This window comes from Chlamydotis macqueenii, chromosome 25, assembly GCF_036417535.1.
Source record: "Chlamydotis macqueenii isolate bChlMac1 chromosome 25, bChlMac1.mat, whole genome shotgun sequence".
In the NCBI taxonomy this organism is placed as follows: Eukaryota; Metazoa; Chordata; class Aves; order Otidiformes; family Otididae; genus Chlamydotis; species Chlamydotis macqueenii.
The window spans coordinates 1,216,276-1,241,463 of record NC_141580.1 but is presented as its reverse complement, the minus strand read 5'-3'; the positions used below and the strand labels follow the sequence as shown (position 1 = coordinate 1,241,463).

Here is a 25,188-nt window from a genome sequence, read left to right as displayed (position 1 = left end):
GAGTCGCGCCGGGAGCGACTGAGTTGAGTTGAGTGTTGGGAATGGCGCGGAGGGCTGGTGGGCAGGAGTTATTCCCATCGCCTGCCTCCGGCTGCACACCCCGGGCACTCTTTGTACTCGGTGGGGACAAAGCGCCCGGTCCTCGCCCCGACAGCAGGAGAGCCGAGGGAATTGGCCGAGAGGTCCGCAGGCGGATCCCGGGCTGGGCTGCTCACGGTTTGGCTGGTTTGGGAGTAGGAACGCCACCCAGCTCCCAAAGCCCCACTCTTTGATGGAGACAAGGAGGTGCTCAGAAGTTTCTCCAGCTCTTTCAGTTTGGCAGAGTTTGCATTGTGTAAAAAAAACCCAAAAAGCCAGAGCATCTGGTCAAAAGCTTTTTCTCTGGGCGCGGTTCCTCAGTCCCGGCGGTCCCGGCCCCAGGCCCTGGGATGCTGCGGAGGGAAGGTGGTGGCACCGGGCTCCTGGTCCGACGGCAGGCCCGTGTTCCTGATCCCGCTCCTCATCCACGCGTGTGTTTAATTGTGGCTGTGGGCAGACGAGATGCTAAAAACCAGCGTACGGCCCTGGGAACCGAGAAAAGCACGTGGTGCAAAGCCTTCCGCCAGCACAGAGGCTGCCTCGCCCGAGTCGAATCTGCGCCGGAATAATCCTGAGGTTAAGGACGGCCTGAAATTCATCTGGCGGCTCTGGGGATCGTCTCTCCCATCTGTGGTGGCTCCCAAAGGCGGCCCCGTCCCCATCGCCGCTCGGTTGTCCTCCCGGCGTGCGGAGCACTCGGTGCCTCGGTGCACGGGGATCCTGATCTGCTCAGAGAGAAGGGGACGCACCAGAGGAGGCGGCCAAAAAAACCCCCAAACCTTCTGCAGATTCCCACCGGATGTGCACGGAAGGGAGCCGGAGCGGGGTCCGGGGACGACCCGAGGTGTCGGGTCCAGGAGAAGGAGCCGTCAGCGCCGGCTTGCGTTTCAGTGAGGGTTTGCCGGCAGTTTTGTTGGGTTTTTTTTCCTAAACAATATATCTGTATCCAGATTGGCAGCTGCTCCAGCACATTCATTTTGTAGAAAGGCATCCCTAAATGGGAAGAGAATAATTTATACTGACATAAAGCACCTTTATTTGGATATAACTATCTCCATTAGGGAGGCTGGATTGCTCTCGCCGCGTCGGGATGGGGTAGTTGAAGCTCTATTACTCGCGTGTAAGCCGTTCCTGGCTCCGCTCCTGATTTATTTGACTGGCAGAGCTAGGCTGGGTGTGTCTAGATTCATGTCGTGTTGATATCAGAAAATCAACGTTTCTTTCGTAATCCGAGGTATGTGATGTAAATCAAGAGGGCTCCGGGGAAGGCAGTGGCATTTTATCAGCGTAAAGCGAGAGGAGAAGTGAGCCCAAGGGGAGGATTTGCCCGGGAACGCGCTTTTATCATTTTACGACCTGTTGATCTTACTTTTCTGACAATTACTCAGAAGTAGGAAGCAAGGAAAAAAAAAAATAGACCTGAGCCTGGATGAAAGGGAAGTGGGAGAGCCAGGCTGCACGTTTGAAGTTGAAGTGTGAGTTCAATAAATACGGGAAGGGCGACTTCCTCCTGCTCGAGCCCCGGGAAGAGCCTTCCTCATCCTTGCAGGAGTCACACGGATGAGATTCGGCTTCCAGCGTCGAACTCGGCCTTTTAATCCACGCCAGGCAGCTCGGGGGTTTGGTCGCCCTTTGGTTTCGTTGGACGTGGTCCCAACCCACAGCCATCCCACCCATTACGTGTTTGTGGTGGGGGATCTGTGCCCACGGGACCACCGCCGTGCTTCCCGTCACCAAGGGGCCTCGCCGGCGCGGTCCGGCCACGCGATGCGAAGGCGCGAGGGCGGCGGTGCCGGGAAGCTTTCGCCGGGGAACTTGGAGTGGCCTGGACTCACTTTTGGGATGAGACAAAGCGGTGGAGAAATTGCAAATAGCAGTTGGGACTAATTACCTGCAAAATTTGTTTTTAAAGAGCGATGCTGGGTTTGACGGACAGAATAACGATCCCGCTTAGCGCGTTGCTGGGGTCTGAGGCTTGGGAAGCGCTATGCGAACAGCAGCTGATGATGCTCTCGCATCGGCGGCCAGGTGAAGGCGGGTCGCCTGGTTTCTGGAAAAATGCTGCAAAAAGCGTGGTTAAATAGGCCTAAAATAAGCCAATCTGATTCCCCAAGGCTTCTCATTAGCTTCCGGGCTTGCTGCGGACGTGAGAGGCAGACTGGAACCAGCCGGCGCGGCTCAGCATTGAGAGTCCCGCTCTTGCCCCAGCTCTCTCTGAGAACCTCTCTCGGCCGCATCCGGGGCTTGGGAGCGAGGGCTGGACTGCGACAGGGGCTTCTTGCAGGGATGGTGCCAGACTGGCTCGTGCCTGGGAGAAATAAATCCACTTGTCATTCGGGAAGAACTGTCACTGGTTTTCCTGGGATGACCACGTCGAATACGCTGAACTCGGGAGGAGGCGGCAGAATGGCTGTGGTATTCGCTGACCAGGGAGGCCGTGGCAGCACGTCGCGGTTAGAGAAACGGAAAATACCCCTTGGGGAGGTGCGGGGTGAAGCAGCTCTCCCGTGCCCGGGCTTCGCTGTGGCCTGTGGATGCGTCCCCAGCATCCAGGGTGGCCACGGCTCCCAGTACCCTCCCTGAGGTCTGCGATCCCTCTTCATCCCATTGGGCATCTTCCCGAGGTGGTAACAGGCTGAGGTACGCCAGGAATGCTTGGCTGGTTTTATTTTTTTCTGCGGGATTTGCTCACTCACCTTGTCCCCAGTGACAGGACGGCTCCTTTCTCACCCCGGTTTTGGTTCGCGTGAGGCCAGGAAGGACGAGCACAGCGAATCTGGGCTGTGGGTTTCATCGTGGCCATCCTGCCGCCCTCCCAGATGGATGCTGGCTGCCAGCATCCCTCTTCCCCGTCCCCTCCCATTGGTTTTATACACAAATTGAGGTCTCGAGGGAAAGTTGTTCTTTGCATGAAACACGGCTCTACAGTTACAGGAGAGAAGCCAAGTAACAACGAGAACCCTCAGGGAAATAATTTAATATTTCCAGCCTTCTCACATGGGCTCTTGACACTCGGGTCTGCGGAGGGGAAAAGCTGATTTATGCCGTCGGTCGTTAGACAACGCGGAGGTGAGGTCAGGCACGGGCATTCCTCATCTCTTCCCCGGCGCTCGGAGATCCCTTGGGCAAGGTGGAATCAAAGCATTTCAAATGGTAGAGGTCATGAGAGCGACACCATGAGAGGTAAAGGAGCACAGCCTCCTGCCTCCTACGGAACGGCTGACACCTATATATCTTCATATTGCTGTGGTTTCCGCTTGAAAAATTGCTTGTCGTTTGTTTTACTTTTTCCTCACCCTCCTCTCTCTTTAAATCCTCTCGATTTTCCACCGTGATCTATAGGAATCGTTTGTGTCAAGGCTGATTGTGTGGTACAGAATTTTTATAGGCACGGAGGGCCCGAGCCGTAGGATGGGTTCAGCCAACAGGTGCCTGCTCTCTCCGCAGCCTTGCCGAGGCCCCGTAAATTCAAATTGCGTCCTCCCCTCGGGAATCTTCCTGCGCTGATTTGTGGCTGCAGCGAGCGGCTTGGGTCGAGCGGCTCTCGGGCACAGTGCCGCGACACCGGATGGCACAGCGTGGCAGGGAGGCGCAGCAGGATGCCGGAACACGGTCTGGTTTGGCCTCTCCAAGCCAATATCCCCGTCAGACCCCAACAGCGTCCCGAGACGCTGCCACGGCCACCGAGAGTTTGCGTTTGCCGCCCGAGTACCTCCTTTCTGGCGTTCCCGTCTCTGGCTGTTTCTCTGGTTCCCTTTGTCCTCGTCGTTTGTCCCTAGCAGGAAAGTTCATGGATGAAAGGTGTGGAGGGACCCTGGTCTTGGAGGACACGGGAGCGCCCAGGCGCGCTGCGCTCGGTGTCTCCTGGGGATGCCGCAGCTTTGTGACACCTCTGCGTGAAGGCTGAGCCCTCCCGGGCGCCTGTCTGGGGAGAAAAGCCAGGAGGGATTTCTGGGGTCGGACCCGAACCGCCGTGCTCACATCTGGACCGACGTCCTACCACAGCATGGGGTGGCCATGGTGACAAAAACTCCAGAGAAAATTCCAGATGGTGAAATATTTCCAGTGGGAAACTCCTTGGTAGGAAATTTGCTTCTGTTGGGAACTGGGAGAATGAATGTTGCGGATCCCTTGGTTCTCTGTACCCTGTGAGCTCCACAAGTGGGTGTTTAACGAAGCCGGGGAACGGCTGAGCAACCTTCCGCCGGGCAGAAGGAGCAAATGTTCCTTAGCGGCACCCTGCGCCGATAGCCACCGCCGCCTTCACCCGGGGAGCAAGGAGCTCGGCACCGGCGCAGTAGTTACTTGCTGGATGGTGGTGCCTGTTATTGCATCCCCATGGCTCCCATCCCCAAAACGCCCCCGGGACCCCTCCAAAACCCCTACGGGGCGACTGGGGCCGGGGAGCGACGGTCCCACGTAGGCACCAGCCAGCCCCCTGTCCTCCCCCACGCCAAGGGGGATTTCGGTAAGGCTTCGGATGGCAGGCGTGGGTTTCCAAGGCGGTGGTGGAACATCAGCGAGAAACAAATATTTGGGCAAGCGCGCCCTGAGGTAAGCCGGTGTCCGGCATAACCGCGCGGCGTGCCCATATGTTATTACTTATCCATCAGCCCCTTTGAGTAACGACGTGCGGGGCCGGGGCGAGGGTTGGCTTTTGTCAAAGCGTATATTTCAGCGGCGTTTAAATAAACTCATCGAGCTGCACGTCTCGTGAACTTTCCTGTTCCATCTGTCTGCGCCGAGCCACCCGTGGAAGGAAATGGATGAGGCCTTCAAACCTTCGCCAGTCCCCGGAAAATGAGCCAGTCCGGTTAACAAGAAATGGTGGCCGCTCGGCGCACACATGAGCGGTCTGGCGAGGAAGAAAAGAAAGTTGGGCTTAATGAAGTCCCCGCGCCCGCGTCCCTGCGCGTGGACAGGAAAGGACGGGCGGTTTATAACTGTTTATTGGAGTTAATGGTAATAAATTCCTCACTTGTGATGCATTAACTTTAATGTTTTCATTACGTGATGATTTAGGTTCTCCCTTTTCGCGCTGTAAATCACGCTGTCCCGGTAGCACAGCAGGTCGAATGTCTGACATAATGTTGTGTTTGGGGGAGAGAAATAACAGCGGAATGAGTTACACGGATTATGGATTTAGATATTTCATACGTTACGCCTTTTTTTTTTTTTTTTTTTTTTAGAGGACTTTAAAAAATTGCGTCCTGGGGAAGCGGGTGGCCGGAGCGACCTGTCTGAGCAGGGATGTGCGAGATGCGGCTGCCAAGGGCCGGTTTCCATGGCAACCCCCAAATCCACTTGGTGCTGAGGGGGGTTTTTCCCCTCCCTCTTTGCTGAGTGCGAGCCCTTGGCTAATGAGCTGTGCAAATAGATATTGAGATTTAGTGGTTTTTATTTTGCAATTACAGACTTAGTGATTTGGAAGGAAACTTTTGGGCCAAAGGCTCTGCCTCCACTTTGAATTTTCTTTTCTTTTTTTTTTTTTTTTTTTTCCTTTGGCAAAGATAGTTTAACTGCAAACTTGCTGTTAAATTTTCCAGACAGGATAAAAAAACACCAATAAAAGTTCAGAGGCTTTTTTCCACCCTTCCCGCCTTCGATACTGGTCTGTACTGGCTGCTACAAGGGAGCATTTAGCAATTCCCCGCCCGTCCCTAGGGAAGCTCCGGGTTCAGCTGTGATTTTCGGACGGGCTCTTTGGGTTGGGATGCCCTGTAGCATCCCAGGGCTCCTGAGCCTGAGGAGAATTGATCCCGAAGCTGAACTCAGGGATATTTTGGCTCATAATTCCCTCTTGATGATTTGTGGCCATTGACTTTTAACGGCCTCCTGCTTGCTGAGCAGCTTTCAGTGTAGGTGGTTATCCTGGGGTGGGTGCCTGCACTCTGGATTTTGCTTACCAGCCTTTTCTGGAAAGTCAAGCTGAAGCTCCCATAAATCTTCTCTGCCATGCCTTGCCTTTTCTTCATCTACTTTCTTATTTTCCTGCTCAAAAAAATGCAATGAAATTAGCCTGGCACCAGATCTGTTTCCTGTGGTCCGTGTTGACAATGGTTTAGTTCCCCATTTTCTCTGTGATAGTTGCTCATTTCGTTCCCGTTGTTGTAAATGATCCCCGGCCGTTTCCAAGGCACTGAAAGGTTCGGCGGCGTTCCCGAGGCGCGGAGGGACGCGTGTCCGGAGGGAACCGAGCGCCTGGGAGCCACCGAGAAGCTGAGCTGTGGCCTGGAGCAGGGGGACGAGGAGGCAGGGATGGCGGGACCACGCTGACGGATGTGGGCTCACGTCCCGCGGCGGCCTTCCTTCCTCCCCCTGCTCCGTCTGGTCAGGACGTCGCCGCGTGCCGTGGTCGTGGACTCTGCGTGGCACTGGAAACGTCCTGCCCAGCTGTGCCAGATGTGCTCAGCCTCCCTCGGCTGGAGCCCGGAGCCGAGGGGTGGGTATGGCCGGTAACGTTGACTGAGGGTGCGCGGGAAGGGGGCTTGGCGGGGGTCTGCACCCATGTGGTCGTGCTGTGGGGAAGCGGAGATGCTTTCAGGATCCGGGAAAACCGTAACGCCTCAAACACAGGAAGCACGGTTCTCCCGTCAGAGCCCCAAGGGGCGTGGGTTACACACAGCTCCTTGGTTTTACGCGTACGAAACCCGCGCGCGAGCAGCCCCACGGACGCCGCTCGGCAGCGCCCGGCAGCGCCGTCAGCCCCTCAGACGCGTCCTGGCGCGTTTGCCGTGGCGGACCTGGGCGGCGGGTGGGATTTCCAACAGCTTTCCGCGTTTCCCGGAGCTCGTCTGGCTCTGCAGGCGGCGGGAGGTGTTGTTTGTCTCTTCCCGATCGTTTTTTCTCTCGTTAGCGTCGACAGAAACAGCGCAGCCGCCACGGAGGGCGCTGGGAAATCGCGGCCGGTTGTGCTCGGATTTGAAATGTCGCTGGGTGTTCCCCGCGACGTCCCCGGGAGCTGAATCTGCTCTTGGCACGTCTCAGCCTGGTGAAGGAGCCGGAGGATGGGGAATTAGCCGTGGCCGTCACGCCGCCGTGCCTCATCCCGTTGAACAGGCGGTGGATGTGACAGCGCGGGCGCCGACGTGGCCCCCGGGCGCGTTCGGGTGACATTTTGTGCAGCTGGTGCGCGTGACTCAGAGACCCGCGAGGGGAGAGCCGAAACCCAGAGCTCCTGGAGGACGCGGCCAGGACGGGGTGGAACGGTCCTGGCGCTCGGCAGCCAAACTTGTAGAGGTTTTCCCCAAAAGATGCCGTTCGGTCGGCAAAGCTGGAGGCTCGGTGGGCGGCCTGGGTTCAGCCTGGTGCAGGGGTGAAGCCCAAAGGCTGAGAGCATCCTTCAGCAGCGGCTGGGGGACGCAAATCCCGGTGAGGGCTGGGGTGCGATGAAGAGGGGACGGGAAAGAGCCGGTGTCTGCTCCTGCATCCCTGGGTGTGGGTCTCTGGCTCTGTTTTTTAACCACTCCTGAAATGCTCCAGCTTTGTATCCTCTGCAGAAAAACGTTCTCCAGGGTCACGGCACTGAGCTGTTCCCGATGCTGCCCACGCGCAGCCCTTCCGCGGGGGGCTCCAGACAGAGCGACATGGATCGTGGGTTGGGAAATTCATCTGCGGGAAAATCCGTGGGGATGAGCGGCTCCCGCGGGAGCCAGGCTCGAGAGGCCGCAGAGGATGGAGGAGAGGCCACGAGGGGTTCGAGGCGCTGGTGGCACTGGGAGGCATCTGGAGAAGGTGGGGGGCTCGTTGGGCTCCACCACGGAGAACACGGCACGTGGTGAGGGACCAGCACCACCGGTACCAACCGTCTGCTGGGCAAAGGGCGGGCTGGGGGCGATACCGGGGTGGAAGGGACCACCGAGGCCACCCGAACAGGGCCGCAGCCCAGCCGCGCTGCGCCGGGAGCAACCGGAGAGGGGCCGTGTGTCTGGGAGAGCACGGAGGTGTCTCTCTCCGATGGATTTCAGGCCTTTGCTTCGGCTGTTTTTATAAACGGTGAATGGCCATTAGTGGTTGGAACAGATGACCGTGCGGCGGGCTGGCTTTTCCATCGCGTGGAGTCCCAGAAGACGTGGGGAGCGGTGGTTTACCTGCCAGCTGGGTGGTCCTGGGGCAGAGGCGTCTGGCAAATAAACCCCCTGCCCACGGAAACTGGAGAGCATCCTGGGGCTGGGCTCCCACCCAGCCTCTCCTGATCTCCTGGGTCTCCGTTAGGACGCTTTAAAGAAATAAAAAACCCCCAGGGACAGTCTTAGCAGGTTAATTTAGCTATTTGCTGCTAGCAAAAGCCATCTGGATCGTTGTTCGGGGCAGGCTGGGGCGGTGGGGAGGGACAGGGACGCCCCACGTAGCCCCAGCCCCGTCTGCAGCCGGGCAGAGCCCCGAGCGCCGCGTCCCCCGCGCTCGCCCGCCTCGCGCAGATTTAATCTCCCTGGCTGCATTAGAGAGGCTGCGTGCAGCGCGCAGGGTGCAGCTGCCATCCTCGTGTCATGTTCTGTAAAACTTAAAATTTCCAGAGCCCCATGCAATCGAATCAGCCCTCGCAACCCCCCACTTAATTGCGTTAGTTTGTCTGAGCAGCCACCGCGCGTTTAGGAAGAAGGGAGTGTCCTCTCACGCTGATTTTCCCACTGGGAAACTGAGGCACGGTGCCCCTTGCCGAGCGGGAGGGACGTGGGCTCCTGACGGTGTTTCGGAGGCGATGCCGCAGAGGTGCCCCAGCCCCGGGGAGCTGCCAGCCTGGCAGATCCTGGCACCTAGGGCCGCAAATAACCCGAAACATGGGATCTGCTTCAGTGGAAAATTGATCTCAAATAGGGCAAAGCACAGCTGGGAGGGCAGGAGCTATCCCGGGGATCCTGCCTGCTTCCAGGCAAGCGCTGGGAAATGACGGGCACAGGGAGAAGCTGTTGGGCTGGATGAGGTTGTGCTGGCTCCCATCGCGTCCGTGCTGCTTCCCTGCTTCGGTTGTTCCCTCCGCGGTGTCTGAAAGGTCCTCGCACCCCCCCAAATCTCTCTTAGCAAAGGAGGGAAGAGCAGGAAGCGCATCCCGAGGAGGAGCGGGGCGGCTGGACGCGTCCCTGCCTCGGCCCGAGCGACAGCAGCATCCTGCACGCCGGCGATTTCCGCGGCCGCTTTTCTTGGGGGAAGAGGGACAGAGGGAAGCCCCATGCTGATAATGTACTGGAAGTAAATGAAATTAAATAAGCGAAGCAGCACTCGCAGCTCCTGCCTTCCCCCCTGGGTAATTCAATTCCAGCGCCGGCGCTGATGGGATCTCGCCTGGGCTGCCTCCGTCACCCCGCTGGGGCCTGGGTTCTTAACGTCTAAATAAAAGTTCCACTCAAGCATTTTTTATTCTCCTGCCAGCGGGATCAGCGCGCCGGCGTTGGGCACGTTAATGTGATATTCATACTCGCAGGCTCTCCCTGCGCGTCCGGCAGCACCGTCCCGTTTTTGTAATTATGGATGTCCCATAAAATGACATTTCGATTTGCATCAGCAAAAGGGATCAGGGCTTGGATTTGGGAAGGCAGTGCGCCTTGTTCCACGTCGGATGCTCGGCGTCGCTAGGGAAAAGCCTGAGCCTGTTTGTGCCGGGCGGGCGCGTGGAGGAGGGGCGCGGGTTGGAGGTTTGAGCCCCATCAGAGCCCGCGGCAGCGCAGGGTCCCGTCTCTGGGGGTGCCCAGGGCCACCCGCATCTGAGGAGGGTGTGGGAGCCCCACGGGACGTTATTCTGTGCCTTCCCCCATTGGGAAGAATCTTCTGATGCTGGCCGGTCTGAACCCTGACGGGGAATGCAGGTCCTTTTCAGCATCCTCGCTCGTTTCCGTGATGAGAAAAACAATAAACCTGCTGTTCAGCGCCATTTGGAGGAAGGTCTCCATTTCCCTCAGCTCCCAGCTCCCCGGCCGCTTGCGCGGCAAGTTGCGCGTGCTGAGGGTGAAACCCCGCGCCTTTCCGCCCGCGCGGAAGCTGCCGCGCTGCGCTTCCCCAGAGCGGAGCGCGAAGCGAGCTGGGCGTTAGCGAGACACGCTGAGAAAACAGGAGGAGCTCCTGCGACCCGGGATCCTGGGGATTTACTCGCACTGAAAGGCTGCCAAGGCTGGGCACGGGGAGGTGATGAGTGGCGTTTCGTTAGTGATATTTGATTGTGGTTCAGTGAGTTATAACGGCAGGAGGGGAGGGGGAGACCTCAGCAGCAAGCCATGGCTTGGGGACGTCCTGGCCGCGATGGTTTTGGGGATGAGATGTGGCCGTCACCAGCCCAGGGCAACGGGGGTTTCCTTGAGGACTTCTGGGAGTATGCAACCAGGATTGGGAATAGCTGGGAGATCATGATGGACCATTGATTTCACCTCCAGTCGCCAGTCCACCTTCCAAGCCTCGTCTGCAGAGAAGGGGCTGACGGCGCTGTGCGGAGGGGTCTTGCAAATGGGAAATCCCAACGCTTTGCTCTGCTTTGCTCTCTGCAGGACTGGAGGAAATCGTGCCGAGGCCGGTTCGGGACACGGGGAACATTCTGAAGCAAGGATATCTGGAGAAGAGGTCCCGAGGTAAGGTCTGACAGGTACATCGTGAGATAAAGTTCCGCGATGTCACCTCAGAATTACCAAGAATGCAAATTTTCAGACGAAGTACGAGCAGGAAAACATGTATCTTCTGCAGATTTATCCGTAGGAGCACGCAGAACCTGTCAGGGTTTTTAAGAGAAGGCATCATATGAGCAGGGAGGGCACAGCCTTTATTTATTCTCTTTTGCAGATCACCAAGCTGCACAAAGATTAAAACCCAGAAATCGAATTAAGCAGCAGCCCAGTGCTCTAAGGCAAGATGTGCCCTTCTAACGAGCGATACCTAATGAGGATAAAATCCCGGTGAGGACGAGGTGGTTCGCAGCATCACACCCATTAGCAAGTTGAGATAAGGGCGTGAGTCAGCCCCGGGTTTATCTTGATTTTACTGCCTCTTGTGAAAGCTACAAATTATTTCCTCATCGCTCAGGTTTTATCTTGATTTATTTGCTGTATGACAGGTGGTGTGAGGCAAGAACGGCCCTTTTCTCCTCACAGCCATCAGCTGAGCCCTCTGCGTGTTTTAGCTTGCTCCGGTTACAGGGTGAAAGACGTTTGCTTAAACCTCAGTTAGGGAGGTTTAGCCCAAAGCTGTGTCCCCTCCCAGTCAGCAGGACAGAGCAGCCCAGCCCAGCCTGCAGCGCTGGGGGAGGCTTGCGGGGGCTCCAGCCTGGTGGGACTGGCTGAGATTTTGTGTTTAAATTTGCTTGCCTGAACTTTGTGCCAGAAATCTGCAGGATTTTGTTGGGGGAAAAAAAAAAATCTTTCCTCTCAATAGTATTCTGAAGCATATAGTGAAAGATCAGGAATGAATTTATTTTATTTTTTTTTTACCCTTTTGCCGTCCTTTTCTCTCTAGAGCACAGCTTTTTCGGGTCAGAGTGGCAGAAGCGGTGGTGTGTCCTCAACAGAAGGACCTTTTACTACTACGCCAGTGAGAAAAGTAAGCGGTGGGGTCTCTGCCTGCGGTCCCCGGGTTGTGGGTGGCGGCTGAGGGCGTGGACGGGCTGGAAGGCGGAGGGGGAGAGCCCCTGCTGAAGGACAAGGTGGTCTGTGGAGAGAAAAGCCCGTCCCGTGGGAAGGCAGGCTGTAACTCCCTGTCAAGGCGTAAGATGCTGGTTCTCCTGGAAAGGCAGATCTCCACTTGCTTTTCTTTTCTCCCAAACACCTTTGGAGACGTGGAACAAGAGAAGAGAGACGCGGGAACAGACGCTGTGTGTAAATAAAATGAGGTTCCAGTTTTTCCATCAGCCCCCAGCTGGGCTTCAGCCCCCCACGCGACTGTGTGTAACCCGCGTGTCAGTGTGGGTGGATGTTGTGCAGTCACGCTCCGTCAGGTACATCAAACCAGGCAGCTAATAAATATCTCCAGCGGACTTTGGCGTGATGAGATACGTGGCCTTCCTCTGTGCTGCCCGTCCGTGGACACGGCGTGGACACGGCTTACAAAACACACGTGTGCATCCGTGGTTTGCCGTGACCAAGCCTGCTGCTAGGGTGGGATTGAACTCGGTGGGTGGGGGGGGGGGAAGGTGGGTCTTTGTCCTTCTTCCACCTCCGTTGTCCGAGCGCCTTGAGCACTTTTTGTTTTGAGCTTCCCAGCCCCTCTCACCCTGGTGTGAGCCGCTCGGGCCAGGGGTTGGTGTTTGGTTGTTTCTGTGGGGGACGAGCAGTCGGCATCTCCCAGTGGTCTCCAGAAGACAGCAGAGTAAAGCAAACCTGCTACTGGTGGGCTGAAATCCTTGCGCAGGGCTTGACCTCACCCCTGGAACTTTTTTAAGGGTCTGCAAATCACAAAAGGGTTAAGAACGACTGCCTGAATCGTACTCCCAGACTTCCTCGGGAAGGTTGATAAGGAAATAACGAGCCGAGGTGAATAAAGACGCCCCAGATGCCTGCAGTGAGGTTCCCCCTCTCCCCCCTGGCTGGCACCGGCCACCCATGTACATTGTCAAGATCCGTAGGCCGGTTCTCAAAGGCCCCACTAGGTATTCCTTCCTGTACGCCAGCCCGTAAATTCCTTACCAGCAGAATAATCATCGGCATCCTAGTGCCGCGTGGTCTCCGCTTCGTTACGACCCGCTCGTCTCCTGCAGCCTTCTGACCCCAGCCACCTTTCGCTGCCTGTTGGCGATCTCTCGAGGCTGAGAAGGGCGTCCTCTTTCCTATGTCTGTATGAGGATTTTATAATATTCCCTTTGGATTTCCTGGGGGCGATGTGCTCTGACTGAAGGGTTTTTCTGGCTGTTTCCCACTGACACGTGTTGTACCTCGGTTTCCCTGCGTGGGCAGCAGACGCCTGCACCGCCCAGCCGTGCCGTGAGCTTGACAAAAAGATGCAAACCCCAGATTTAGCGCGTTTCTCTTCTTTCAGGCAAGCAACCCAAAGGCAACTTCTCCATTGAGGACTACAGTGCCCGGCTGGCTTTCCACCTGCGCAAAGACTCTCGACGAAGATGCTGCTTCGAGTTAATCTGCCCCGGCAAACGCACCTACGAGGTAGGAACTGGGGGAGGAAATGGACCTTCTGCGCTGGTGTGAGCACCGGGCACTGGTCCCAGGGCTGGGGGCAGAGGGGCTGGCTGGACCTGCGGGGTCAGGGAGGCTGTGAATTTCCAAAACCCCTGGTGAAACAACCCCAGACCCCTGGTGAAACAAACCAAAAGGCACTGCAGAAGGCGCCAACGCTTCTCCATCTTAACGTGGACCTTCCCTTGGCACAAGACTGATCCTGGGCTCAAGGATTAAGTGAGGACGCAGGTTAGAAGCAGTGGAGGATTGGGTTTGGAAAGCCCTTTTTGAAATAAGCAGTTCAGAGCCGGGTTAAATCTAAACCCTCAGTTTGCTGAGCGCCCAGAGGGAGCCTAAAAACTGATGTAATGGAAAACTTGGCGCTATCCACAAAGCGTGCAGGAGAGCCTTCCTGGGCTTCGGGGAGATCTTGGATGTAGAGTCTTGGTTCGGAGTCAGTATCGTATGTTCAGTAGGGATTGTGGTTTTCATCTGAATTATTTTAATGAATTAGGCTTGACAGCCTTCCTCTGGGACAGTCTAGCTCTGTTCCGCTTCTGTTTCCCTGTTTGGAGCAGGGAGATAAAGAAGCGAAATGGCTTTCCCGAAGTCACAGGCTGGAGAATGGCAGATCCAGGATCTCCATCCCCTACTCGACCCGCAAATCTTTTTCCTTTTCCTACGAGAACCAGCAGAATAACAGGTGAACCCCTCTCCAGTTCACAGCCCCAAGCCCGGCAGAAGCTGAAGACTGGGTGGATCAGATCCAGTTCCTGCTGAAGGGTGAGTCTGGCAGCCTGGTCCAAGCCGCTGTGCCCTGTTTCTTTGGGCAGATCCCAGCAGCATCTTCCCACCCGGCTTGGGCTGCTCCCTCCGGCAACGGGTGGGCTTCTGCTCCTTGCCGAGACCTTGCTGGCGTCCCAGCATCCCCTCTTAGCAAAAAGAGAGGCTCTGGGGCTTTGCTCTTTTGAGCAGGTGGGTAAAAAGAAGCGTTTGGTTGGAGCCCACGGTTTGGAGCCCATTTGGTTTCAACTCAAGAGCTTTTGGCTGCTTTTAGGAGTGGTGTGACCTCTCAAAGGTGTCACCAAGGGGGACAGGAAAAGGGTGGGAATTGCTTCTTGGCGCTGGGGTTGCAGACCTGCTGTTCTGTCCTTGGCTGATGAAGGATGGGGTTTGGCTCCACTGGAGCTGCTCCAGTTTGAGACCAGCGATACTGCGACAAGACTCCAGCCCTGCATGTGGAAACCCTCTGGAAACCACAGCTGCCCAGGAACAGGGCCAGGCTCAGTTCCTTGAGGCACTTGTTGAGTTTGGCTTTGTTCTCTGGCATTTGCTGTCCTTTCTTGGACTTCTCCTTTGTTTTAGCCTGTTCTCAGCTTCCATCCCATTTTCTCTACACCAGGTGCTCACGCACCGACCAAGGGGACCGTTCGCTCCTTGCAAGGTCCGTAGTGAGCCCAAAGTACAGCAGCACGGGCTTGGTTACTCGATTTCAGCTCACTGAAAGCGCCAGCATCCGGCTGTCACTTCGGTTCGCTCTTTCTGACCGGGCTTTTGCTCCCTCCTGCCAGACATGAGCTCCCTCACTATCCCATGTGATGAGGAGGACGAGGAAGAGCCCTACAACGACGTGGACAGTTCTGACTCTGTCAACACAGCGTCCCACAATACCACCCTGAATCAGGATGAGCCGAACGTGGAGATGGAAGATGACGACATCTACGAGGTTTTGCCAGGTAGGCCACCCAAACCCGAGCCATCCCCTGGCCTCAGCCCTGAGACCTTGGCCACGCGTTGGTGGGAATGAACGTCGCTGGCTCTGCCGAGTTTAACAAACCCGTAACTCAAACATTTGGCCCCGTTTCTTTGTTCAGATTGGTTGATGGACCACAAGAGCAAACCCTTTCCGTTCTGGTGAGGCGAAGGGCTTGTAAATTCGGACGGGGCAGCTTTCAGAGGTTGTGCTCCGTGCAGCTTGGGTCACATTAAGTTTGGTGAGAGTGGAATCTCTGGGCTGTGTTACCTGGAAAATCAGACTTTAGATGATGAAAATGCTCCCTTCTGGGCATGCAGTCAGGGCTGTAACACGATTACTGGCCTTCCCAGAGATGAGAGAATAACTGCATTAAAGACTGGTGCTGGCTCGCTAACGGCGCGCGGGGTCTGGAGGCGGCGGGGCAGCGGTTGCCGGTGAAAGGAGCCGGAAGCAATCTTCCTGGCACGGCACCGAGCAGCCTGCCAGGGCGACACGGTCTGCGGCGGCTCTTACCGTCACGGCAGAAACCGTGGTGTGACGTGCCCCAGGGCTCGGTCACCGGAGCCTTACCCAAACACGTGTGCCGTCCCGCCTCGGCGCTGGGGTTGGGGTCACCTGGCTCTGCTCCCCGTCCCTGAGAGCAGGCTGCGTTCAGAGACGCAAGCTAGCTCCTTGTTTCTTCTTATTTATTTCAGGACTTTATATTGGCAGTGATGAAAAAGAAAAATATATGAAATGCACCAGAAAGTTTTATGGTGCCCGAGATCTTTGTCTTGCAACTGCTGCCAAAGGAAATCTCCGCTCCGCAGTTTCCCAGCGGCAGAGCCGGGGCTCCGGCACTGCCTGTGCAACCCCGAGCAGAGCCCCGGCCTCCGTCCGCCCTTCCTCCTTCCTTCCCGACCTTCCCTCTCGCTGTTTGCATCCTCAGCTCTCTGGGCAGCAGCTTGCTCTTCCTCCGGGCAGACCCACGGTGATGGCAGAGCTCAGCGGGAGCCTCCGCGCCGCGGTCCCCAGCCTGGCGCGTGATGCGCGACGATCCGTCGGGCCAGGGCCTTGGGCATCCCTGGCTGCGTTGGCAGCTGTGCCCGGCTCCTCGCCTTCCTGCGGCTGCCAGCTCCGACTGCAGAGCAGACATCAGAGGCGAGGTTTGCTCCACGCCTGATGGTGATCCCGCTAGGAGCCGGTGCAGGGAGGATTTAGGGACAGACCCCACCGTTGCCGCCCGCTCCGGCATGCGGGGTGTCTCCAAAGAGCTGGAGCCAGCCCTGCCAGCCAGCTCCATCCTTGGTCCCCGTGATGTCCCCTGGGATTGCTCTCCTGCTCCCAGGCGCGGATCGGTGCGCGGATGCTGGGGCTGCAGAGCATCACGGTGGAGGAGGGGGCGTCCCAGCCAAACCCTGCCTTAATCCTGGGCTTTTACTGGGCTCCCTGTCCTGTCTCAGCTTCTTAAAAGCTTCCCAAGAGGTTCCTAAAGCCGCCCGAAGGGTTGTGCCCCGGGCTGCTCGCCAGCAGCAGGGCTTTGGGTCCTGGGGTCCTGGCGGGGGGCATCCCAGGGGCTCCGGTGCCGTGCAGGGTCCCCGGGGTCCGGCCGAGCCTCCTGCACCCAGCGTCACGGCTGCCTCTGCCCGCATCACCTCTGGCCACCCAGCATCCCGCCCGCCGGCAGAACGGCACCGGAACGCCCAAGCGGGGGTCTCCTCTGGGCCCGGCTGCGTCCCGGGTGAAACAGAGAGAGAAAGAGGGAGAGGAGGAAAAAAAAAGAAATGGGAGGAGATGAAGAGATAATTTCCTCAGCAAGTCATCGTCGTTAATGAAGTTTTACAAAAACAGATACAACCAAGGAAAAATAAAATTTCACAGGTGATAAATTTTTCCAATTTCCCTGGCAGAATTCGATAGGATTGTTAAATTAAGAGTGAAGGTGTCTGTTAGGAAGCAACGAGCAGTGATGGGTAATTTTATAGAGTGGAAAATTGAATCAAATTGCTACATTAAAACACAGCTCCTCTGAGAATCCGCCCGACGCCCGGACCGCTCCGGCGCAGCGGTGGGGTGCCCGGCCGTGCCGGGGCTGGGGGCTCCGTGGGGCTGCGGACCCCGGGGTGGGTAAGGCGTTTTCCCGGGGGTGGTGTGGCCCAGGCTGCGATGCTCTGCGCAGGGAGGCGGCGCGGGGGGAAGCAGCACAGCCCCCAGGAGATGCTTTTTTCAGCGTTTCCCTCTGATTCGTCCCTATAAAATCCAGATGTTGGCTGAGATCAAACACCCAGGCCCTGGGAAGGCAGAGCGTCGCTTCCAGGCTTGGCTCGGAAAAGCACCTGGACACAACAGGCTGCAGGGCTGCGGCGTGGAGGGGACCTCGTTGCGTCCCCAGGGGCCCAAAATCTGCAGGGGCTGTGCCTGGGGCCAGCGTCCCGCAGCACAAGCCATGTTTTCCCGAGAAAAATCCCATGTAAGTTTTTTTCCCCTCCTTTTCACAAAGCCTCCGTCCATCGCAGCCCGTGCAGCCCATCGGCATCGATGAGCTCGCTGCGGGGCGGCCGGCGGGTACTTGGCATCACCTGGGGCATTGGCATTGCCCGGGGCTTTCCTCCCAGCGCCTTTTGCAAAAGGCAGGGAGCGAGCGGTCAGCAGGGCAGAGGCTTTGGGAAGGAAGGGAAACTGAGGCACGGAGGACCGGAACGCAGGAGAGTGGAGCGGTCAGGTGCCCGGCTGGTGTCTCCGGTGGGCGATGCAAACAGGGACGGGGTCCGTGGGTTTGATTTCTGGTTAGAACGAGTCCCCTGCCCTCAAAATAAAATGACCCAAGGTGGGACAAGGAGAGCAGGCCACTCTGGAAAGCCTCGCGTGGCTCCTGGGGAGCGAGGATGCAGCGGAGCAGCAGCTCTCTGTGGGGCCAGGACCCACAGAGCTGCCTGAGCTCATTAGGGGCCGTAAACGTGACCCCCCCCCCCATTAGCTGTGCCGAGCTCTGCAGCCCGGGGGGCTCCCGGGAGGTGCGAGAAGGGCTCCGGGAAAAAGCGGACGCAGGCACGGATGGAGCCAGAGGGGCGTGCGCCTGTGGTGGGGAGCACGTGGGCACAGGTGTCGCCCGCAGCGGCACGGGAGCGATGCTGGCCCGCTTCGGAGGACGGCTCTGGGGTTTTGGTGGCTCGGAGCTGCCCTCCGGCTCCTGGCGAGGTGGGATGTGGGGATTTGGTGCCGTTGGCCAAGGTACGAAGGAATCCGGATGCGCAAGGATCTGGGGCGCACGCGTGGGAGCGACGGGAGGAGAGAGCTCTTCCAAACACATTTACCTTCTCTTTTTACAAATGCAAAGAGCAGGCAAAAGCCACTTTCAATAATTTATTTTAAAATCAATGCTAATGAGGTTCTGTCTCGTCAGCGGCCGAGTTTTACAATAAAGCCTGATTTATTTAGAAAAGATCGTTGGTGCCGCTTCCCGTCTAACGGGGGGGGGGGCAGTTGCGGTGACCCTGCGCCCTGGGATGCGATTTGGAATTGGCAGCGGAGGGCTGACAGGGTTTGCATTGATCCGCGCCGGCCGGGGCCGGGGCCGCGTCCTCGGGAAGCGCCCGGCAATGACAGCGCTTGGCTGCCTCGTGCCCGCGGGATCGGCCCCAGGCTCGGCTCCCGATGGCTTGGCCCGAAGGTGACAGCGGCGACGCGTCCTCGGAGACGTGACGGGGACGCCTCTTCCGCGCCGGGCTCCCCGAGAGCGGTGCCAGAGGTGCAGATGAGCCGTTTCCCTGAGCCTGGGGTTTCGGAATTGGGTTTTATTTATAGGATTTTGTCAGGTTGCTCCTAGTCTGTAGGTTGCGGAAGGCAGCCCGGGCTGCGACGGCGGCTAATGCGGGTGCTGTGCGCTCGGCGCACGCTCAGGCGGATGGGTTGTACCTGGCTTGGTGTTAAATAGTCTTATTGACCCTGATTTGTGTGTGGATCCTTGCTCCCGTCAGCCCCCTGCCATTTTCACAGGGCTTCCTGTGACTTCCATCCGCTCTGCCCGCAGCCGTTTCCGTGGCACCAATCCTGATTATTTTCCTGCGTCCTCTCTCTCCCGTCCTCCGTGCCCGCGCCAGCCGGCCTGCCCTCCGCTGCCTGGGCTCTTCTTTCTCCTCCCGAATTTCTGCTTCCGTCCCACATCCTTCCCCTCGTCTCTGTCCTCGGCGTCTCCTTTTCTCCGGGCTGCGAGCCCCGCACGGGAAGCGTCTCTTCCGACGGGGCACTCGACAAAGCGCTGCCTGAATTTATGGGGCTGTAAGGAGTGATTTGTTTTTACCAGTGTTAACAACAATTCATATTTTCATGCAACACGGTTTAAAATATTATCTGTGACTTCCTCCCTCCCACTCTTGACAATTAAGCCGGGAATTTATTATCCTGGCAGCGGGATGCTCTCCGGCCCCTCTGCCTGCCCGGGGGTCTGGCGCAGCGGGAACGCTCCCGGCTCTTCCCCTGACTTCTCCGCTCTGCTTTCCCCTCCGCAGACGAGGAGCTGGAGCCCCCCTTCCCAGAGGAGAGCGAGGATGCCGGGAGCAGACGGAGAAGCGGTAAGAGCCCGATCTGCTTTGGCCAGCCCAACCTGCAGGCCATGGCAGGGGGGGGGGGGTTGAGTGCGGCCGCCTTTGGGGGTCCTGGGGTGCGGGGTGGTGATGGAGGGGCGTGCGGAGGATGGGGGAGGCCCCGGGAGCAGAATGATGGGGGACAGGGGAGACTGTGCGACGGGGAAAGCTCAGGAAGCTCCGATTGGGGAGCTCTCCCCATCTTCTCCACGCTGTGGGCCCGGGGATGCCTCTCCTTTTGGGACAAGCACCCCACGGGAGGCGGCCCGAGCGGGCTCTCCATGCAGGACCCCCAACCTTCATCCCTCTCCCGCCCGACGTGACCTGCGTGCGGAAGGAGGCGCACCCGTCCGTGTCCCTCACCCCATCCCGGACCGCGGGGACGCGGCCGGCCCTCCCGCTGCATCCCAAGGGGCCGGGGCAGAAGGAGCCTGGAGAGAGGGCAGGAAGCCAGTTGCGGCCCAGAGGAAGCCGCCGCAGGCCTGGAGCTCGGCGCGGGAAGCCGGAAAGACGCGCGCCGCCGCCCCAGGAACCGGTGCGATCCCAGAGCCTGCCGTGGTCACCACGGCCCCCACCCTTGCTCTTTCCTTGAGGACCTGCACCGCGGGATGGGAGCGGAAGATCTGTTTCCTCCCCGGTCCCACCTGCTTCGTTTTCCATCGCCGCTTCCGCCCCGGCGCAGGAAAGCAGCGCTTGTGTGGGGGCAGCCGGGGCTGAACCGACCGGGGGCTTCCTGCCGCCCCGCTCTCTCCTCGCCGCGTGGGAAAACGCGTCCTCCTGGCACAGCCCGGCTCGGGAGAGCTTCCCGTGCCGTCCGCCCGCTCCAGAGCTCGTTTCTGCCGAAATCTCGGCAGCGCGGGCAGGACCGGAGCAGGTCAGCGTTTCCCTGCTCCTCGCGGTTTTGTGGAGCCCGTTTCCCGCGCCCCGGCACGACGGCTGATTTGGCCGCTGGAGCACGTGGCAGCTGTGGCCGGTACCGGCACAGAGCTCGGGAAAAACCCACGTCCCCATCTTTGTGAACCCTACTGCGGTCTTAACTGCTTGTCTGCGGAGCTCCTCGGCGCGGGGCGAGGACAGCAGAAGGCGCCGGGACGTGCGGGCACACGCGCGCGTGTTCCTTTGTCTTTCTCAGCCGCCCCAGCGCTGAGCCATCCGAAGGCCCGGGCAGCAGAAAAAGCGGCTCCTCCGTCGGCTTCCCGGCTGGAGGTGGGGGTCGGTGGGTGCGGAGCGTGGATGCCAGGGGTGACGGCAACCCTGCACCCCGAGGATTTTGGCTGTCACCTGTCACAGCCCTGCCAGACGTTTCAACACCCGGCTCAGGCTCATCAGCCTGTGCCCGGCAGCTGTCATTGCTAATCGCTGTCGCCGGTGTCGTTATTAGCGGTGTCGTTATTAGCGGTGTCGTTATTAGCGGTGTCGTCATTAGCGGTGTCGTCACTGCCTTCAGTCCTGGTTCTGCACCAAATCGTGTTTTGGACTCTGGCCTCTGAGCAGCCGGGCTGCGTGTCGAGAGGGACGGGTTATCGCCCCTGCGCCTTGCGCCGTGACAATCCGCGCTTCTGCCCACCCCGACCAAGGGCGAGCAGGCGGCGGCGGTCCCCGCGCAGAGGGCTGGGCGCGGGGAGGGGGGCAGGGGCCGTTTCTTCCTCACATCGCGCGGCCAACGCGCCAGATGAGCGTTTGGCTAATGGAAAGCTGTTGTTTCTCATTTCCGAGAGCCGCGAGGATGCCGCGGTGCCGGAGCAGCCCGGCAAATCCAGCTGAGAGCTGCAGGCTGCTCCCGCCACGACGCCCATTTGCTCCGCTCGGGGCTGCTCGATCGCTGCCTTCTGCGCCGGAGAGGCTTCGGGGCCGCTGCCGCAGCGCCAGCGTACCAGCTGCGTGCAGACTGAGCGAAATTCCTCTGCTCGGGAAATGAAAAAGCCTCCCAGCCTGCTCCTGTCACGGTCCTGCGCTCGGCGTGGCGGGAGGTTTCGCCTACGCGAGCGCAGCGGTGAGACCCCCGAGCCGCGGACGGTTGTCGTTAGGTTTCAGCATCAACGGGCTCCTGAAGCAACGCGCCCGAAGCGAAGGGGCTGCGGCGGGTCGTGCCTCTCCCGCAGCCCCCGCCCGGGGCCGCTCGGGCTGTGGCGGAACACGATGCGGTTGTCACGTTTGGCTGCTTTTCCGACTGACCCCGAGGCCCGTCAACACGGGAGCGGGCTCTCGTCCCACTTACATCAGCGCGAATCAGCGGCGCCGAGATCACGGCTCTGCCCTGGACGCGGATTTACGTGTCTAGATGGGGCACCGGCGCTTTTTTAAACCAAACCTCTTCTCCGTGCAAGCGATGCCGGAGTCCTGGGGTGATTTGTCCGGATTCGACCCGCGCCCCACGCAGCCGGGAGCCGGCAGGTCGGGAGGATCACGGACAGTCGCCATCCCACGTGGAGGCTGCAGAGCGAGGTTCTCCCTCGCCCCGCCTTATCCTCACACGCTAAAACACGAGCCAGAATCCCTCGGCTGCGAACGATCTTAATTTTAACGAGATGTTCCGGGTAGCTGGCACGAACATCTTCGTGGCGTTGGAAGCTGCGGCCGGGAGTGAAGCGCAGAGGCCGGCCGCGCTTTCGCGGTGAGGCGTCGTCCTCGTCTGATGCCGTGGATTCTGACCTTTGGAGGGAGGGGCGGGACAAAGCACACGCACTTCTGGGAGCACGAACCTTCCTGCGGGCTGGAAAACCTTCTCCCCTTGCGCTCGCAGAGCGTCACGCCCAGGCTCCGCGAAGTTTCTGTTTTCCCCACGGCTTCTCCTTTCTCCGGCCCTTGACGGGGCGGCGAGGTGCCTCCGCGCTCCGCTTGCTCCTTCCGTGAGCGGGAAGGAGCCGATGGGGGATAGGCAGGCGCCTCCCAAGCGTTCCCGGTAAACCAGGAATTTGGGAGAAGGCTGATTCCAGCTTCCCGGCAGCATCCTCCCTGCGGGAGAGCGGGGTCCCGGGGGGCTCCGGGTGGGGAGTGGGCACTCTGGGCTCTGGAAGCTTCTGGATTTTCTGTTTTAACCCAAACCCCTTCCCCTCCCCTCAGTGGCACAGCGCCGAGCTCCGAAGCGGAGCAGAGGCGGATCTGGGGGATCGGACCGGTTATTTTGTGCATCGCGGTGTTGTCCTCGCGCCCTCCCGTCAATGACCTTTTGAGTTAATTACACAATTTGCTGGCTCCTGCCGAGGATGCCGCTCACCTCGTCCTCCGGCTCGGTGCCCGCGCGCCCTGGCATTTCCTCTGCCTCCAGTTCGCAGCCTCTGGTTCCTGTGCTCAGCACCAGTTTAAATAACTCAGCCGCTCCTACTCCTCCTATTCCCTTCACAATCTTCTCCTCGCCACTGTGTGCTCCCCCTTTAATACTTTCCAAAGGATGCAGACCTACTTTTTTCTTTTTTTTTTTTTTTTCTCCCAGCCTTTCCATTTAAGCTCCCCAAGTCCCTGAGTCATTCCCGTTGCTCCCCGCCGTGCCGTTATCCGTCTCTGTAATGTCCTTTTTCATATTTAGGTGATCAAATCTGGGCACAGGACTCCAGCTGCACCCTTATCGCTCGCTCCCCCGTACCATATTAGAAGCATTTTCTCCAGCACGCGCTCGCTATTTCCCATTGACGTTCCCGGGCTTGGTTCAGCCGCGTGGCGGAGCGGCACGGACCGCTGGTACAGGCCCGGCGCTCGAATCCCCCTCCCCGCCGAGCGTGGTTTTATTGGGTTTAATTATCCGTGGGGGTCGCGTCGTGGGGATGTCCGTGTCGTGACATCTGGACCCACCCCCGCCGTGGTGCTGTGCCGTCAGAGCATCCCTGCCTGGCGCCTTTGGCCCAGGAGCGTGTTTTAACGGTTGTCTGCTTGAAAACTGGAGGTCTGGGGGGTTTTGGGGTGGGTTTTTTGGATGCTGCGAGGGATCTGTTGGATGTGCTGGGACAAGTCGCTTCCCCAGTCTGCAAACTGGGCAGGGCAGCGTCTCCCCCAGTCGCGGGGCTCGTCTGGTCCCATCGCAAGGCGCGGTGCTTTCCGCCCCCGCGGTGGGGACCAGGCTTTCCTGGTGGCTCTGGTCTCTGGGCCGGTTTTTGGGCTGGGAAATGCCATTCTGAGATGGCGAAGGTGGAAACGTTTCATTCTGGAAACGCTGCGCGACACTTTCCAGAAAACCCACGTTCCGATTTGGCCCGGGACGCTGCCCAGCCTCGGCGCAGTTTGCCAGCGGCCTCATCAGCACAAACCCATGGCGTTCGGCGAACAGATCATTTGCCTCTCAAAAAAAAAAAACAGGGAAAAAAGGATTTGCTAGCTCACACGTTCCCTTTCTGGAACTGTATTTCCCCGTAGAATTCCCTGTCCCCCTCACCTCTCAGTTTTCCCTTTTCCCAGGAGGTCCCTGGCGAGATTTGGCCAACTACTACCAGGGCATGTGGGACTGCAGCGGCGAGCACCCCGACGAGCTCTCATTCCGCCGCGGAGACCTCATCTACGTCCTGAGCAAGGTGGGTGGGCGGCACTGCGCTCCCCGGCGCCGGGCGGGGGCTCCCCGGCACCGGGCGGGGGCTGGGGGAAGGGGGAAAATCACGGTTCGAGGCGGAGGTAAATTAGGGGTTTAACGGAGGGGGCATCCCGCTCCGTGCGTGCGCCGTCGGTGCCACTCCTGCCCGGACTGCCTGCCTCCCCGCGTGGCATTTCAAATGCCCCACAGCCAGATTCTTTTCTCTTTTTTTTTTTTTTTTTTTTTTTTTTTTAATTTTCTTTCCGCGGTGATGGAGTCGGAGCGTGCTGTTGCTCAGGTGTTACAGGGGTAATTGGGTTGCTCAGCCGGGTGTGACCAGGGCTCCCTTCGGCGACGCGCGCAGGTGAATAAATTAAGCGCTTGCATTAGCGGGTCTGCGGGGCCAAGAGCAGAGCCCGCGGTGCCCGTGACCTTCCCCTACCCCGCGTGTCCCCGCGGGGGCTCTGTCCCGGTCCCCGCCGGACCGCGGTGGCCCTGGCCGGCTGCGACGAGGCGAGGCGGTCGCAATGTGCTTGGCATCCCAATCCGGCGCAGGAGCGGCGATGAACCGGGTGGTTGTGCCCCGTCTGCCCTCGGTGGGCGCCCACGCGGGGAAGGGCGCGTGGACCCGGCGGGGGGAAGGGCGGCGGTGGTGAGGGCGTGGACCCGGCGCGGCGGTGGTGGCGAGGATGGATCTGGGGAGATGGGGAGCCCCTCCAAGGCTCAGGCTGGTTAAGACCGCGTTTTATAGCCGAGAAAAAGAAATCAGCTTTAGTTTGGCATCTGGCGATAGCCACAGGACGGGCTGGGGCGGACTTGGGCGATCGGACGCCACAGCGATGGGCAGGAGAGCGGCAGCCGCCGCGTCAGGCCTCTCCGTGGAGGTTTTGCCCGTCCTTCAGAGCCCTCAGCGCCGGACCCGGTGCCCTTCGCTCCCACGGGCTCCGAGCCGGGCACCGCTGGTGCTGCGGCAGCCCCGAGCCCGGCGTGGGCCACCCGCCCGCCTCCCCAGCTGCAGCTGGCGTGGCACCGACGTGTTTCGCTGGCGTGGCACCGACGTGTTTCGCTGGCATGGCACCGACGTGTTTCGCTGGCATGTTTGAAGCTGGCTCCCATGCATCCTCGCAGATGCAGCCCCATCCCTGGCAGCTCTGAGCCTGGGCTTCGCCATCCCGTTCCGGAAGGCTGTAAATTCCCCGCCTGTGGATC

At 59.1% G+C, this 25,188-nt stretch overlaps 1 protein-coding gene across 1 annotated transcript in view; it reads left to right on the top strand.

Annotated features, from left to right (window-relative positions):
- SKAP1 (src kinase associated phosphoprotein 1) overlaps nt 1-25,188 on the top strand; it is a 147,770-nt gene that overhangs the window by 110,223 nt on the left and 12,359 nt on the right. The window contains exons 5-11 of the mRNA XM_086766932.1: nt 10,554-10,634; nt 11,512-11,595; nt 13,027-13,151; nt 13,883-13,946; nt 14,735-14,899; nt 19,407-19,469; nt 23,871-23,983. Coding sequence (XP_086623058.1) covers nt 10,554-10,634; nt 11,512-11,595; nt 13,027-13,151; nt 13,883-13,946; nt 14,735-14,899; nt 19,407-19,469; nt 23,871-23,983 — 695 coding nt within the window. The remainder of the gene's footprint in view (nt 1-10,553; nt 10,635-11,511; nt 11,596-13,026; nt 13,152-13,882; nt 13,947-14,734; nt 14,900-19,406; nt 19,470-23,870; nt 23,984-25,188) is intronic.